This window comes from Gymnoscopelus microlampas (genome assembly GCF_963454915.1).
Source record: "Gymnoscopelus microlampas genome assembly, chromosome: 13".
NCBI lineage: Eukaryota > Metazoa > Chordata > Actinopteri > Myctophiformes > Myctophidae > Gymnoscopelus > Gymnoscopelus microlampas.
The window spans coordinates 12,851,781-12,869,159 of NC_139950.1; the positions used below are offsets into that span (position 1 = coordinate 12,851,781).

General features: G+C 43.8%; 1 protein-coding gene across 3 annotated transcripts; it reads left to right on the forward strand.

The window, feature by feature from the left end:
- Positions 1-221: 221 nt before the first annotated feature.
- LOC311059128 (uncharacterized protein) lies at positions 222-17,153 on the forward strand. 3 transcript variants are annotated; one of them, XM_084076784.1, is made up of 6 exons: positions 222-317; positions 3,493-3,897; positions 6,587-6,897; positions 10,220-10,506; positions 11,171-11,403; positions 12,104-17,153. In XM_084076784.1, exons 2-6 carry the CDS (start codon positions 3,688-3,690, stop codon positions 12,872-12,874), a joined length of 1,812 nt encoding a protein of 603 aa, XP_083932910.1. In that variant the 5' UTR covers positions 222-317; positions 3,493-3,687; the 3' UTR covers positions 12,875-17,153. The 3 variants fall into 3 exon arrangements, with proteins under 3 accessions (XP_083932910.1, XP_083932911.1, XP_083932909.1); XM_084076785.1 differs by lacking the exon at positions 222-317 and adding an exon at positions 1,848-1,889; XM_084076783.1 differs by lacking the exon at positions 222-317 and adding an exon at positions 1,878-2,000.
- Positions 17,154-17,379: the final 226 nt, after the last annotated feature.

A 17,379-nucleotide genomic window follows, 5' to 3' on the forward strand; every position in this document is an offset into this window, starting at 1 on the left:
ATCTACAACTTCTACAAGTACTCATGTGGCCTTCTTCGGGGCTTGTTTTCATAGACCTGGTTGCTTATTTCACTCGTAGAATCTGGCAACACTGGGCAGCATCGGGAGGTGCGGCAGTGCGCGCGCGCACGCACGCACGCACGCACGCACGCACACACACACACACACACACACACACACACACACACACACACACACACACACACACACACACACACACACACACACACACACACACTGTCACACGCACACACACACACACTAATATCACCAGGACTATTCGTTCCGCCGAAATATGAGCCATTCTCTGCTTTATAGTAAGTCATTGATTTGCATATGAATTATGAATCCATCTTATTCTCATAAAAACTCTTCCTATTCCGGCACGAAGCGGATCTCTGGTAGATCTCGTAGATCTAGTCGATCTAGTATCAAACGGAGGTTATTGTCTGTCCAGTCATTGTCATAGTGCCGGTGAGCTGCTCCATGATATTTTATGTCTCAGATGATTTATTGTTATGAATATGAACATTTTGAGCAGGGTATTGTAACATTACCATACATAGATAGCGTTCATATTGCGTTATAACGACATTATTATGGGTAACAATTGGAAGTAGGCTACATGGGGGGATTAAAGGGTCCCTGTTGGCCCAATGCATTGGGTTCTTTATGTCTCTGTGTGTAATAATCAATAATCAATCATTAATAATCATAACAGACTTTACAGTGGACGTAGAACATGTTTGGTTTGGATGGAATAACTGAACCGATGTGTCAAACCGAACCCACTGGTGTGCTACACCCATATTGGTGACCCGACGAACTTTGTGACCACAGAGTTGGCTGTGTTGGTTTCTATTTGAGGGTTTGCTCGTTGCATTAGAGTTGTGGCACATATATTTTCGGCGCCAAGTTGTGTTTATTATTATTGTTATTGTTATTGTTATTTATTTATTATTAGTAATATTATTATTATTATTATTATCACTATTTTTACGTAATACGTAATAACATGCTTAATGCAGTTTACTCAGTGGTGTAAAGTAACTAAGTACATTTACTCAAGTACTGTAATTTTGCGATGGTTTTACTTTACTGGAGTATTTCAAATTTTCAATACTTTTACCTCTACCCTACATGTCAGAGCAAATATTGTACTTTTTTACTCCACTATAATTATTATTATTACAAAATACACATTAACCACTTCAGCCCTATATACATTTCGGCAATTTGAAAATAACAGATCTACAAGCTTGTAGATCTGCTATTTTCAAAAGATTTTTATACATTTGACAACTTGATGATTCTTTTCTGCAAAATGTGTACTTTCTACTTTTGGTACTTTAAGTACATATTGATGAATACTTAAATTTTGAATTTCAGATTCGTACTTGTAACAGAGTATTTCCACATTGCAGTATTGATACGTTTACTTAAGTAAAAAAAACGTTTTGTTTACTGATTAAAATCCCGCCTCAAGTGTACAATAGTGCCTCCTTCAGGGGAGACAGAATTCCGGACTTTTATTTGTATCAGGGTATCTCTACATTACAGTATTGATACGTTTTCTTAAGTAAACAAATTGTGTACTTTTTCCATTACTGGAAGTACATAATAACCTGATTAATGCAGCTTACTCATTAAATCCTGCCTCGAGCGTTAGTAGAACAGCGCCACCTTCAGTGGAGAGACACAATTCCACTGGGTCACCGCGTTGCGCGTACCACCACCACCCCGTCCAGATGGAGGGGACAGAATTCCACTGGGTCACCGCGTTGCGCGTAACACCACCCCGTCCAGACAGAAGAACAATCCATTTAATCCTCCTCTCCCACAATGCACCGCGCGCCGCCCATCTCTCGCGCACCAGACTGACTGTTACTGTATGTATTTCCTGTTTATTGTCGGCGGATTTTCTCTCTCAGCTCACGTTATAGATTAAAAAATATATTTTTATTAAATATCCGGGACGTTTTCCCATCAACATCTTCAAGGTAAAGACGGTATAAACAGCGGAATAACGGTGCATTAACGTTGTTATAAGCAGTGGTTGTTGCCAGAGGAATGCATTTTCCCTCCTATATAATACAGCTCAAGAGGGACATGGTTTATTTAACCCATTAAAACCCCATATGGGTTAACCGGAGCCCCTCAGGGCTCAATACTAGTGTATTTTCCGTTTTATGTTATTGTGTGGGGAAAGCTTTTCGCTGAAAATAGCCGATCTACAAGCCCTCGCGTTGCGTTGTGATCTGCTGTTTTCAGGGAAAGCTTTCCCCACACTACCGATGCTGGGGTGCAAGTGGTTAAAATCATATTTTTTTGTTGTAATAATCTAAAGTGGTTTATCGGTGTAGAAATGTGATCATTGTGTGTCGTTGTGTTGTTGGCATTGGGTCGGACATGGTGGGATGGAACTGTCTTTATGTGCTGTTGTTGTTGTGGACTCATGCATTTTTTATGTGTGTTTAACATCTGTTTATTAATGGCATATAATATGTGTTGTATTGGATATTTGTAGATCTACAAATGTACTGTAGGCCTACTGTAGATGGTGGTAGTGAAGTACTGCTGGACGATACAGACAAGGTTTAGTATCAGAGTACATCTTTGACCAAAGACTTCAATATTGATATTGTGGTGCTTTCACAAAATATTTAGACATAGATATATAGATATATATATATATATTATAAATAACCATCAATAATGTCTATATAATAACTAAGTGATAAAGATAAATATAAATGGTAGAATAGCTATAACAGTCAGGTTTGTTCAGAAAATGGCATCACTTTACTGTAATTCCATTCCCTTGCCACCTTTAGGCATATATGTATACACACACACACACACACACACACACACACACACACACACACACACACACACACACACACACACACACACACACACACACACACACACACACACACACACCCCTGTGTATTGCTGTGTTCATATTGACATATTTGACCAGTTTATCTGTTTCTTTCTGTCTCTATTTCAATGATGATATCAGGATATTACGATATCCAAACGGCCACATGATATCACACACACACACACACACACACACACACACACACACACACACACACACACACACACACACACACACACACACACACACACACACACACACACACACACACACATACACACACACACACACACATACAAATAGCAAAACTAGCAGATATGCAAGCTTGTAGATCTGTTTGTTTTTTTTCCTGCAAAATGGAAATGGTTTTTCAGAAAACATTTTTTGTGAACATTCTCGCCTATAATGATATGCACAAAATAGGGACGCCAGGTTGAATGTGGTTAATGTTTGTTTTACAATTTGCAATTTAGGCATTTAGGAGACACTCTTATATCCAGAGCGACTTACACTTTTGGGGAGTCACGGCCTGAAAAGTCTGGGAACCTCAACCCTTGTTCTAGGCCATCATCATTGTGTTAATGTCTCTCTGTCTCTTCCAGAGCTGCGGACCATTTAAAACCCAAAATATCATCATCATCGTCATCATCATCACTGCTGATATTCACCAGACCTCGACCTCCAGGAAAGGTGCGGCCCGGCCCGGCGCCCCCCCAGTTCGCCCGCGTGTCCCCGACCGCCGCCGCGTTCCCGTGCGTCCGTCCGTCCGTCCGGTCTGGTCTTGTGACTAAAAAAAGATGGAGGTGGACTGTGAGACGGGGGTGGAGCTGACCTCGTCGGAGCCGGACGCGCTGGGCGCCGACTTCATCACGGTGGAGCTGGACACGCAGCCCATCGAGTACGTGGTGAAGTGGGCCGAGGTGGGGTCAAAGTTCACCATCTCCTGCGTCAAGAAGGACCAGGACGAGACCACCACCGAGCTGCTCACCGCCGAACAGCTCATGAAGGTACAGCACGGTGGAGACAACTTTATTGTCACAGGTTTACAGCAGCGTGATCTAGAATGACAGTGACGACACTAGCATAGACTCCCATCGTAAGAATGGAATGCGGACATGCTCTGTCTCAATGAGGAAGTTCCAATGTTTGGAACTATAGCCCATAAAGGCCCGCTTTGCGGCGAGATCATAACTCTCTCTCTCTATGGGTCTGGTTTACAGGTGTAAAACCGTGGGTGAAATTTGTTTTTGTGCGAGCTCTACATCGTTTTAGAAGGGGGGTAGAAGGGGGTGGGGGCAAGAGGGAAGAGAGAACAATCAATAAAAACAAGCAAATGATGTACATGTTTACACATAGTACCGTATATCTATTCGTGCTGTAAGTACCTGAGGTACGACATAAGGTGTGTGAGCATACAGTAGCAGCACATAATATACTGTACATGAATCGATATGCTATGGACGTTAGTTATGGCCACATTGAGTCCACATAAGGTAACTGACACTGGTATAATCCGTAGGGTCTATGTACAGCAGACTCAAACAGAGTCAGGGTGCTGATATAGTGCATGTTGGCTCACTGGAAACACTCTGCTACACCAGTGGGTCTCAAAGTGTGGTCCAGGGGCCTTCATGGTTCCTTGAGGGGGTTCCAAATGGCCTCTTACGGGTGTGTAACTCTGAGAGTGTACACACATGGAACCAAATGTATGCGTAAGGGTCCATTTGGTTCTATTTGTACACTCTCAGAATTATGGGGGTCCTTGAAATTGAAACGTTTGAGAACCACTGTGCAATACACTCAGAATTCAGAAGACAACATTACAGGTGTAATTCATTGGGTGAAATTAGTTTTTGTGATAATTGGCTTAATTAGTAGAATTGTTAAGACCTGTGAAAGAAGTAAGGAAGAGGCCCAATTTCTTCCCAATATGGCTGCTGTGCATAGAGCCTCTAGGTCCTCACTAATGCTCATTATAAGAAAGATGGCACCATGTCTGTCTACTCACTCTGCATCTCAGACAGTTCAGAAACCTGCCTATAACAGGGACATAATTGATGGGAATTCCAAGCTCTTCCTGTTAGAGAGTTAGCATACTGAAATAGAAGCCATTGTTCTGACCCTACCACAATGTAGACATACTCAAGTTACAAGTAAAAAACCTGTATTCAAATTCAATTCATTTTACTTGAGTACTCATTATGAATGGCCTGTTTAACTGTCCCCCCCAATTTCTTTAGAAAAATGAATCAAACGTTTTGGAAAACAGACGAAGCAGAGGCGTTGTTTCAAACTAGGGGGTGGCACAAGAAAAAACCTCCACGTTTATCACTTAAACCCTGTTTTCTCACAACGTGTCCGTTCAATATTTTTAAGGCCAAGGACCCCTTAGCTGAGAGAGAGATGAAGCAGGGACCCCCGCTACATATTCTATAATATTGTTTGACAGCACTATCATTGTTTAGCGTTGTGTTTGTTGGTTTCATGTTAATGTTTATTTTCGGACAGTTAACCGCTTAATACACCCTCAATACTTTACCTATACACCAAACTTCTTTGTCAAAAAATAGCCGATCTACAAGCTCACAACGCCTCGCGCTGGGCTTGTAGATCGGCTATTTTCGGCTAATGTTCCCCTCAGAATAGGGATGCTACATGCTGGGGTTCAAGTGGTTAATAATGTAAAAAAAAAACACTTAGGGATGCCATGTTTAAAGTGGTAATGGTTGCAGACAAGACAACTAATAACATGTGTGTCACATGGCACATGTAAATGGATGGCCGTGGATTTTGATGCACTCAGTGCCAATCTAAAATCTGATTAACTTACCAAAAACGTGGAGAGGTGGAGCACGTATTCATAAAATAACTGAATTTGAGGTTAAATGTTAACGATAGGGGTTGCCCCAAATGACGGCCCTGAGCCGAAGTATAAAAGGGTTTAATGTACATTGTCATTTTGTAATAATAATCCAAATCCGCAAAGTACTAAGTGTAGAAATTCAGTCAGGAACACTCACGTCATAAGTAGATTTAACCATTTATTGCAACAAATGGAATACAGTTAAACTTGGCGTTAATGGCTCTGCTCTTTAAGATGTTCCCTAAATTCTGCTAAGCACCATGCTAAGCAACGCTATACAAAGCCCACCACAGGTATACAAAAGCGGGCCCATAGCAGGACATTTAATCAGATTAAAACTTGAGTCATGCAAACTTGAATCTAGTTTAACATTAAGGCCATAGAACATTGAATTCAGTTTAGAGCCATGCAAACATTAAATTTCAGTTGAATTTAGAGCCATGCACACATGTATTTCAGTTTAACATTCAGTTTAAACATTTGGGTAAATGCAAGACTCTGAACTGTAAGGTGGAGGCTGGGGTGGTGGAGGCGAGCTTTGCCAGCAGCAGCAGCAGAGTGTGGCAGCAATTGAAAAGCAGAGATCCAGTGTGAGCCGTATTTAAACGGACCGCCTTGTTGAGGGAATGAGGTGTGATTGGTGTGTAGAAAAGCGTGGCTGATTGAAAGCAACTGACAGCTGATAACAGCTGAGGCGTACAGTATATGACTCCCGTGCCCTGACTGAACAAACACGATGCTTCATGTATTAGAAAACATAAAAGAATCAAGTAAAAGTACCTCAAATTGTACCTAAAAGTATAGTCCTTGATTAAGTGTACTTGGTTTTGAAGGTTGAGGGTGCAGAGGAGGCGTTCTTCGTGCCGTACGAGGAGGTGTACCCCTGCGAGGTGATCGAGCAGAGCGTGGAGATCAAGACCGACTCGGACCCGGAGGAGGACGCCATCAGGGGCGAGGGAGGGGAGGAGGAGGAGGAGGAGGCGGAGGAGGAGGAGGAAGAGGAGGACGAGGAGGAGGATGGAGAAGGGGAGGATGACGATGAGGAGGATGAGGAGGAGGAGGACGGAGACGGAGATTCGGACCAGGTCGACTACGTCCCCGACGACAGGCAGTACCGATGCACCTACTGTGGGAAATGCTACAGGTGATCATTATACAGTAATTGTACTGTTTATAAATCGTGGCTGTATTTAAACCTTTCAGGGTTTTTTTCGCCAATTAATGCCCTACTTCGTCGTGAGTGTCACGCAAAATTTGCAAAAATAGACGATCTTCAAGGTCACAACGGGTCGCTTTGCAACTAGGGATGTGAATGACTCAGTATTTTGCGTGTCGACGTTTCGTTGGCATTTGTCGATCAATTTTCTTTGCTCTTTTTTTTGCGCTGTGCAGAGGAGAGGAGAGGAGAGCGCAAACTGCACTTTCCTTATAAGCACCACAACTGCAGCCTTTTAGAAGGCTTAGAATTGTTTAGAATTGGCATCAAAGCCCTAATGATAATAAAAATGAAAATTGTAAACATGTGTTTATTAACACATTGACCGCCAGAGGTTAATCTCATAATGTACTCACCGGTGCCAACGTTTTATTGTTGTTTTTTGTTTTTTTCACGTCGCCATAGACCTTGTTAAAATCCGTAAGATTGAGCTGTGCACTGTTTGTTTACATCGCAGACATCTGCCTGGTTCGAGCAGTGAAGACCACGTGTCAAACGGTGCCTCCATGTTGTAGTTAGAACGGTTTATGTTAAACAGTGATCACAGAGGAGAAAAAACTACAAGGAGAAAATAGGGTTTCAGTTTCGTCATTACATCGAGGGCCGACGGGATCGGCAAAACCGGATCCCGAGTAATTCTGTTTCCGGTGGTGTTACAATGAAGTGGACCGTGACGAAAATTGAAAAAAGTTTTTTTTTTTTGAAAAAAAGGAAAAAGCACCACAGCCCGTAGGCTACGGGATCGGCGGTCAGAGTGTTAACACAGAACGCTTGTTTAATCTGGCTACAGCAGCCGATATAGACCAATTATTTGTTTACCAACATTGAGACTGGGCGCACAGGTGACTGTTTCATGTAATCAATTCCCAACAGATCCCCAAACCTGTTGTTTTGGGGTGCGCTGGTTTCAGTTCATTCAACCTCCTCTTGTGTGTTGGCTAGTGAGGCGCGCCCTAGCGAGACATACATACTTCATCGCACAAAGGTATTGCGCACTGAGAATAGCTGACATACAAGCTCACAACCGTGTCACGGATGCGATTCTCGGCACGTGCCACGTGACACCTTCGCGGGACGGAGCATAAATTAGGCTTGCCGGGCTGCAGCTGCACGAACAAGAACAGGTTCTGGTGCCATGATCATAGAGCGCTCGCTCAGTTCTTATGACAGCCACTGGAGGGGGGTTTGGGGGACAACTGCTTTGAATTGCTATTATTGTTGACACACAACAGAGACCAAGAAATATATATTTCAAGAGTAAGAGATCACAGTAAAAATCCTAAGCATTCTTCCTCCACACTGGGAGAAAAACAGCATCTGAAAGTTTGATGGGATGCATTTTTACACGTAAGGCTGTGACCACTTTGAAATTGCATCTTATGAGCGGTGGGGTTCATTTGGCGCGCATACTGTTTCTTATCAGTGTGACGTTGTATGTTAGGGCGTCTATAACTAACAAGGCCTATGTTTGACTAATTAGGAAGAATGATGTTCCTCAGAATGAGGTTCCTTCACAATGCCAAATAATGATAGTAACAACACAACACGTTCAACAATATGTAGCTAAATGGCCTGGATGTAAACATTTATAATATCGTACGGAGCGTTCCGGTAACCTCAGTGAATACAAGAATGCTCTCCCCAAAACACGGTCGCCCTGGATCAAATCCGGCGACCTGGGAACGGTCGCCACCAGGTGCCCCTAAACGTAACCTCAGTAACAAAAATGGGGGCGAGTGTGTTTTGGAGTGAACGTTCCGCTTGCTGTACCTCAGCTTACTTTCTCTCTCTCGTGGCACTGTCATTGTTTGGCGACAGGGCACAGTGTATTCTGGAAATGCCATCTGCTCACAGAAGGCTTTCCCCTCGACAACGCTAATAGGCATCTTCGGCTATCATCTTGGCTCTCAAATCAGTGATAATTTCTGCCTGCCGGCCATCACAATGGCGAGGTTTAACGGTGAAGTCTGCCATTCTGCTTTGCTTGGGTGAAGGCTTTGGGTGTCTCGCTTTAATGGGATTTGACATCACAGACTGTTGATACGCATACTTTGTGCTGCACAATTTGCATTGCACAGTTTTATCCAATCTTTAGCCAGTCTTGACAACATCGTCGATTCGTCCCACACCGCACTCCTATGTGAAGCTGACATTTTCAAGCGGGCTTTCAAGCATCCACAAGCAGAAAGTACACAAAACTAGTCATCGCACACACAACCAGACCGGACATGCACTAGCGCAGCACAGACACACACACCCACAACGTTCCCTCTCCCATTTGGAAAACATTGTATGATTTTTTACATTTTGAACTGGCTATTTTGGAAAACAGTAACGTTTATAACGTTTTTCAACAAGCCGTTAAAAGAAATTGTGTAATAAAAAAAAAAGTTAAACAAAAACTAACAAAACGATTTTTCAATTTCTATTTTTAGAATCGACAGGAGCACGAGTCGAAAATAGATTTTTGAAAGTCGACACATTGTTAACATCCCTAATTGCGACACGTTGTGAGCTTGTAGTGGCACTGCAAGCAGAGATTCCCGGAATTCATAGATAATTATTAACAGTGTCATTGCACTTTCTACTCGGCATGGCACTCATACATTATTATCATTATTTCTAGTGAGATGCCCATTCGCAACATATAGCCCTTCAGTTATGCAATATCCAGTGTACTTGTGTTTTAAAGAGTACTTAGTGGAGTCAGCACCCATTATAATAGTTCCTGGAGGCCAGTAATATTGATGACATCAGGGATGTCCATTTATGGCATAAAAGTGACAAAGGAGACAGACAGATACACAGATTTGTGGATTTATAGTTATTTTTGGAGAACCGCTGATCTGACCAACTTCATACTGGGCACCTTACTCCTTGGCGATACACACGACAAGTAGTGGAGTATTTCCAATTTCAATACTTTTACTTCCACTCCACTACATCTCAGAGGCAAATATTGTACTTTTACTCCACTACAATTATTTGAACACTTTAGTTACTTGCACTTTTACTCAAGTGAATTTAAAATTCCGGACTTTTACTTGTAACAGAGTACCTCTACATCGCAGTATTGATGCTTTTACTTAAGTAAAACATTTGAGTACTTTTTCCACCACTGGCGACAAGTTTGAAGTCGAACGGTTCTTGAGATATGCGGCAGACACACGGACAGACACTTGAGATTGTGTGCATTTATAGAAGGATTATTATTATCATTAACTCTCATCAACATTGTCCTAATTCCCAGCCACGCATCCAGCCTGTATCGACACCAGCAGACGCACACCGGCAAGGTCGCGGGTTCGATCCCCTCCAAGCGGCCCGTGATGCTGACGTCGTCCGTTCCCGCGGAGCTGAGCTACACGTGCCCTCACTGCGGCATGGCGTTCAAAGGCAGCCGCATGCTGGGCAGCCATCTGCGGCTGCACGGCAAGCGACGCATCCACCCATGCAACATCTGCGGCAAGGAGTTCAACCACAGCTCCAGCCTGTCCCGGCACCGCCTCGTTCACAAGAAGGAGTTCAAGTTCAAAGGTGGGGGCTGGAAAAATATCAGTTATTTTCCTTTTTAGCGGTTATTCTATCAATTACTTCTTCGATTAATCGAATAATCTCAAAGCGTGTTTTTTTTCATAATTTATTTTGTATATATCAACGAATTGACGCAGAACAATTGTTCTATTGTCAACTAAATTGATTTGTCTGACTGAGCACTTAAAGGGATAGTTCACCCCCAAAATGCATTTTTTTCTATCGATTAGTCACCCCATGGAGACTTGAATTCATGGATACTCATGGATATTCTTTTGCGACTAAAACAAACAAAAAAATCCATGAATTCAAGTCTCCTTACCCTGCATTCATTTAACCCGTCTTTCTGCACGTTGTTTGAATGCTTTCACGAATGTGAAATGTACGCATCCGTAAGGTACAATACCGCAGGAAACCGTGGGGGCATTAGTTATCCCCACAGAAAGGGCTTCTAGAAAAAAACATTTAGCCCTGTTAAAGCATGTAGATAAAACTACAAGGATCTTAAGGGGTTATCTTAAAATTTGCCATATGGGTAGAATCAAACATTTTTGACGGAACCTTTTGCGGAGATCCATTTTGATACTTCGTTGTACAACAGTGCCATGCAAAAAAAAAAATCATTGGTTAGTTTGATTAACTGTCGCACCCCCACTCTATTCAAAAGGATTGCCCAAGGACGCCGAGATCTCGCCCCCCAACGCCAACCTGCGCCGCGGGTTCAAGTCCCCCAACAAGGGCAGGAAGGGCAAGCGGAGGCAGCAGAGGGAGGGCAAGGCGTCGGATCAGAACCACCAGCCCCCCGCCGTGGTCGTGGCGTCTCAGGGCGGCGAGAAGTTCTACGCCTGTCCCCAGTGTGACATGACCTTTAGGACCTCCACCCATCTCTCCAAGCACCAGGTGAACCCAGGGCCCCAGTATATCACCATCGTCACATAATATATCGCCTGGTCGCAATTTGGGGGCAGCGGTGGCCTAAAAGTTAGAGGAGCGAGTTTGTAAATGTAAGGTTCCCGGTTCGATTCCAGAAAAAAAGTGAATGGTCACCACTCACCCCTCCCCCAACATCGCAAAGTGTCCTTGAGCAAGGCACTGAATCTCCAAATTGCGATAGTGGAGCTGCTCAGTGGCCAACAGTAGAATCCTGTGGTTGTACTGGTCAGCTCCCAGGTTTTAATGAGTGTGTGTGTGTCTGTGTTAGAAAAAGAGAATTTGTTCAGCGAACCTCCCCTGAGTAAAATAAGGTTATTTTTGCATAACCGTCAGAATCGTTATCTTTCAGCTGATTGAATTCATCCAATTAAAAAATAGTGGAAATAAAAATGCGTTTTGAGCTGGTTTGTCTATTTCCACTATTTTGAAAAACAGTATAAATGTATTAAGTACGCTGTATGTTCTGTTTTGATTATTTGTTTTGATTATTGGTGCACCGAGTGCTATGAGCTTGTAGATCTGCTATTTTTTAATAGCCAAAGAAATCTTAAAATGACACAGATGCGTTCCCGGTCTTAATGGATTAAAGCTCTTTGATATTACGGCCCCAATTGTTATGACAAATGAATGGCCAACTTAACATGTTGTGCCGGTGACGTCCCTCCAGGTGAACCACGTGAAGGAGCTGCTGGGCGGCTACACGGCCGGCAAGGAGAACCTGGGAGAGAGCTCCTCCGACCTGAAGATCCGCCTCAAGCTGTGCTCCAGGGACAAGCCCAACTTCTACACGCTCTGCAAGAAGAACCGGCGCCGCCGGCGCCGCGGCGGGGGAGGCGGGGCTAAGCGGGGGGCTCCCCCTCCCCTCGCCGCCGCTCCTTCCCCGGCCTCCGAGGACGACGAGGACGAGGACGAGGACGACGAGGAGGGAGGAGGAGGAGGAGGGGTACGGGGAGGAGGAATGACAACGGCGGCGAGGGGGGGAGGCGGCCGCAAGCGAGGCGCCGGCTCCCACGGCTGCAGCCAGTGCGGCAAGTGCTTTAGCCACGCCTCCAGCCTGGCGCGCCACATGCAGACCCACCGAGGAGGAGGGGGAGGGGGAGGGGTCGGTGGCGGGGGGCGGGGCGGCAAGTTCGCCTGCGGCTTCTGCGGCAAGGCCTTCCACCGGCAGGCGGAGGCGCGCGCGCACGAGAAGTCGCACGCGCTGTCGCACTCGGCCCCGCCCCCGGCGCCCGGCAGGAAGCTGTACAGATGCACGCTGTGCAGTAAGACCTTCATGCACTCCTCCAGCTTCTCCAGACACAAGAAGACGCACAGGGAGGGCGGGGGGGAGGGGGGCGGCGGGAACAACAACGCCGCCATCGCCAAGGCGATGGGAGGAGCTAGAGCGCTGATGATGGACTTGGAGGGGGCGCCCATGGACAGTACAGACTCTGAATGAACCAATCAGGACCCACGCCCCCCCTCCCCCCCACCCCCCCGACAGCCAGCCACCCACAAACCACCTGATGGTCCCTCCCTTCAAACCCCCTCCCCCCCATTCTTCCACACATCCATCAGGGTGGGGTTTCAGACTGTGGATGCTGTACTGTATGACATCTGATCATTATATGTCCATATATGGTCATGGATTATGGTCGTGTTATGTCCATATACGCTCGTGAATGACCATTTAGCCCGTCGCTCAAAGGGAATAGGGTTTGGATTACTTTCAAGTGAAACATTAGTACCTTCCTTACTGTTTACCCACCTACCTACCTTTCCTACCTACATACCTACCTACCTTACCCACCTTACCAACCTACCCCAATACCTACCGTAACTACCCCTACCTACCCGCCCACCTACCCACCTACCTCTCATCTCCTCTCTGCTTTTTGTTGATTAGCTTGCGCTCTCCATCATTACCCCTGAAAACAAAAACAAAAAAAACAAGGAAAATGATTTGATTATTTATATTTGGACGTTGGACATTCCCTCTCCGACAGCGCAGGGAGGCAGGGTTGCAGGTCAGGGTTCAAATTGTCGCTTCCATTTTTATTTTTTTAAACACCCCGGGTGTTCCGTGTCGCAGACCAGCCCACACCTATAAATGAATGAACACACATAAGCATCACTTATTTAACACTATAAACATGTGATTTGTTGTTTTCTCATCTGAACATCCTAACATCCTCCAGCGTGTTCAACTCTTCCTGACTCAAAGCAGCGAGACCCCTGGTTCTCATCATGTTCTGAAAAGTTTTTTTTTACTCGATGTATTACCCAGAATAGGTCCTATATGCACGACAGCCATATTGGCAAGAAATAGGCTCTATGCACAGCAGCCATATTGGCAAGACATTGGGCCTCTTCCTTCCTTCCTTCCCAGGTATTACCAATGATGCTAATTAAGGTTTTGTTCAGTTCTGGTCAACAGAGTCAGCGTGCTGATATTGTGCCCACTGGAACACTCTGCTACACCAGTGGTTCTCAAAGTGTGGTCCAAATGGTCTCTTACAGGTGTGTAACTGAGAGTGTACAAATGTAACACTCCTTGAAATTGAAAAGTTTGAGAACCAACTGGTAATATACTTGGTAAGACCTGTTAGGGAAGTAAGGAAGCGGAAACCAAATTCTTGCCAATATGGCTGCTGAGCGATGAGCCTAGAAACTCTCCTAGAAAGAACATTCTCGGCATTCAAAAGGCAGAAATGTAAGACCCAACAACCTGCAGTGGAGTTGTTTAGTTGTTGTGTTCTGATAGACTGATATATTTACTGATCCCTGAGGGCAGATTAACCACTTAAACCCTATATACGTTTGTTGTACGACAAATAGCAAAAACAGCTGATCTACAAGCTCAGAATGTTCCGCAATGCAGTGCGTTATGAGCTTGTAGATGTGCATTTTTTAAACATTTAAAAAAAATAAAAACCATTGAAACATTTTTAAAATGGTTGAACAAGTTTGAAGAAAGCGGAGGGAAACCTTTGAGATTCTATTATTTTTTATTGGAGTTTGTGGCGCTCTGCACTTGGGGCAGTGGTTCTCAAAGTGTGGTCCAGGGACCCTCAGGGTTCCTTGAAGGGGTTCCAAATGGACCCTTTACAGGTCTGTAAATTTGGTTCCATTTGTACACTCTCACAGAGTCACGGGGGTCCACGAAAACAGTTTTAGAACCACTGACTCAGAGCAACCAAGAAGACATGCGTCTGTCCTGTGTCCATTTCTGACCTCCATGACCTTGACTGGCTTTGATGAGAACCCACTGGATTTAGGCTATAGTTCCTGACAGTACGGCGTTCTGATTGGTTGGTCAATGTTATGGCTTGTTTGATATTCGACGTTCCCGTGTGTTAAATTATTATTATTACTAGTAGTATTATTAAGCGTTAAGAATATGAAATCCAATCAGGTTCAAATGAAAGCCATCGTGTTTTATCATCAATACGGCCTCAACTCTGTTTATGTGTGCATGACGAGTAGAACCTGAAGACTAGTCTCTTGTGTGGTTTAGATTTCTGCCCCGTGCGTGTGCGTGCGTCTGTGTGTGTGTGTGTGTGTGTGTGTGTGTGTGTGTGTGTGTGTGTGTGTGTGTACATACTTGTATTACTATACTTATGAGGGCCAGTCTTCCCCACAAATACAGTAGAATGTGAGAATAGACCTTTTCCTAAGAGAAAGGGTGGTTTTATGATTACATGATTTATGATGATTTGTTTTTTGTCAGGCTTACAATTAGAAAAAGATTCAGTTTGGGGTTAGTTTTAGTATTACACATTTATAGGTTAGTTTTAGGGGTTAGGATTAGAGTTTGCCTGATTTATCTTTGGTAGCGAGCCAGCGTCATGGACCCCAAAAAATAGCAGATCGAGCTCGTATTATCTCGTATTTGTTGGCAATTTTTCTGTAGTTTTCTGGCTGTTTTCAACGTTGTCGTAAAATGTTGATGTCCTCACAAATGTAGTATTACAAAACGTATGTGCGTGTGTGTGCGTGTGTGTGTGTGTGTGTGTGTGTGTGAGTGTGTGTGTGTGTGTGTGTGTGTGTGTGTATGTGTGTAAGATAGTAGCTCTGCAAGAACCCGCCGCTGATTTTACAGTATTTTGGACAAAATGTGCAAAATATCCCCCGTGAAAATAATCTCCATAATGATGTCATAACTGTGGATTTCATATTTTGACAGTTCAATGTATTGATGATGTTTTGGGGGGGGGAAACTGCACTTCTTCTAATAGGCCTATTTAAGAGTTTGAAACACAAGTTGTAATATATATATAGTATATATATAAAAAATATATATATATTAATGGTGTTGAATGAGATTCACAAGAAGATTTCAAGAGAGGCTGTTTAGGAGGCCAAGCCAAACCTAGCTGTCCCCAACCATACCCAACACACACACACACACACACACACACACACACACACACACACACACACACACACACACACACACACACACACACACACACACACACACACACACACACACACACACACACACACACACACACACACACACACACACACACGGTCAGGTGGGCGGTGCAACCTGGAAGCTTGTACAGACGCAAAATGCAAAAAGAAAACGACAAACAAACTCGAGGACCCTTTTCTTTTTTTTTTTGGTTGTGTGCTTGTGGACTTTGAAGCACAAATGAGGGTACTGCCTGCTTGTGAATAACATTTTACTGCTTGGAATTGGAACTCTTTTAATTTAATTGTGAAGCTATTTATGTGTTTTTTAGGCTGATGAGAAAGGATGCTGGGGGGGTGATTGCGGAGGTATAGTTGCATGTCGTCGCTGTCGCGTGGGAAAACCTTCAGGAAACGGGGAAAATAAGCTGTTGTTCCATTGGATCACAAGCTCTGGTTAATGCTTTCCATTGGATCAGTAGCTCTATTTATAAAACCAACACAGACGCACTTAACCAACGTTCACCTTCACTTCAAGAAAAATGGCAGACACGGCTAAATTAAGCCGATCTACAAGCTCACAACGCGTCTCGTCGTGACATGTGAGCTTGTAGATCAGCGAATCTATCACTTGCACGACAAAGTAGGGTGTTCATTTGTGAAAAGAAAAACAAAAAATATATGGAGATACAAGGTTTCTGGCCGACAGCAAAGACATCGTCTCTGTCGGGTGGAAACTTCATATGTCCAAAACTGTTACTTATCAGGATGTAAATTCCAAAACAGCAAAAGTAGCAGATCCACAAGCTCAAAACGCGTCGCTTTGCGCCACGCTTCGAGCTTGTAGATCTGCTACTTTTGGTGCTTCTGTGTGACGCTTGTAGTATGATCAAGTAGGGCGTTAATTTACGAAACAACACAAAGTCAAAATATGGAGATAGAGGTTTCTGCCCGACAGCGACGATACACACGCCTACCGAGCGCTAATCCCTGTCCACACACGTGACAAATTATATATATGGAAAAAAATGAAAAAAGATGAAACAAAACCGCTTGGTACTTTCCTCCCTGTCAGGATGACAAAATGACCCCGTTCTCTTTCATTTGTTTTTTTTTGTTTTATTATTCCAACGATATCAGCAGAGGTTTTGCATTTAGAGTCATATTGTGTTGATGAGTGTGTGTGTGTGTGTTCTGTTCTGTTCTGTTTTGCTCTGTTCTGTTCGGTTCGGTTCTGTTTTGGTCTGTTTATCGTGTTTTGCCAATAGAATTCATCCTGTTTGACATGTTTGCGTTTTGTAATAAATCTTTGAAAGATGTTTTTTTCTGACCTGTGTGATGTCGTTCTGGGGGTGATGTCATTGTCTTTGTTCTATTCGATAAAATGTGCATAGTGTTTTTGACTGTTGGGTACAAAGTAAGTCATTTCAAGATGTATGTTTACTTGAAGACCATTTTTACAATCATTTTACTGTTACTATGTTTTTTTGTGTGCTTTTCCCCCCAATTCAGTTGTTATTCCAATTAATTCCTCCCCACATTTGT

Excerpts from the sequence above, each read along its gene's own strand:
- LOC311059128 (XM_084076784.1), top strand. The coding sequence starts at position 3,688 with ATGGAGGTGGACTGTGAGACGGGGGTGGAGCTGACCTCGTCGGAGCCG. Across the intron at positions 6,898-10,219 it reads TACTGTGGGAAATGCTACAG|CCACGCATCCAGCCTGTATC; the intron begins GTGATCATTATA and ends CCTAATTCCCAG. Across the intron at positions 11,404-12,103 it reads CCCATCTCTCCAAGCACCAG|GTGAACCACGTGAAGGAGCT; the intron begins GTGAACCCAGGG and ends ACGTCCCTCCAG.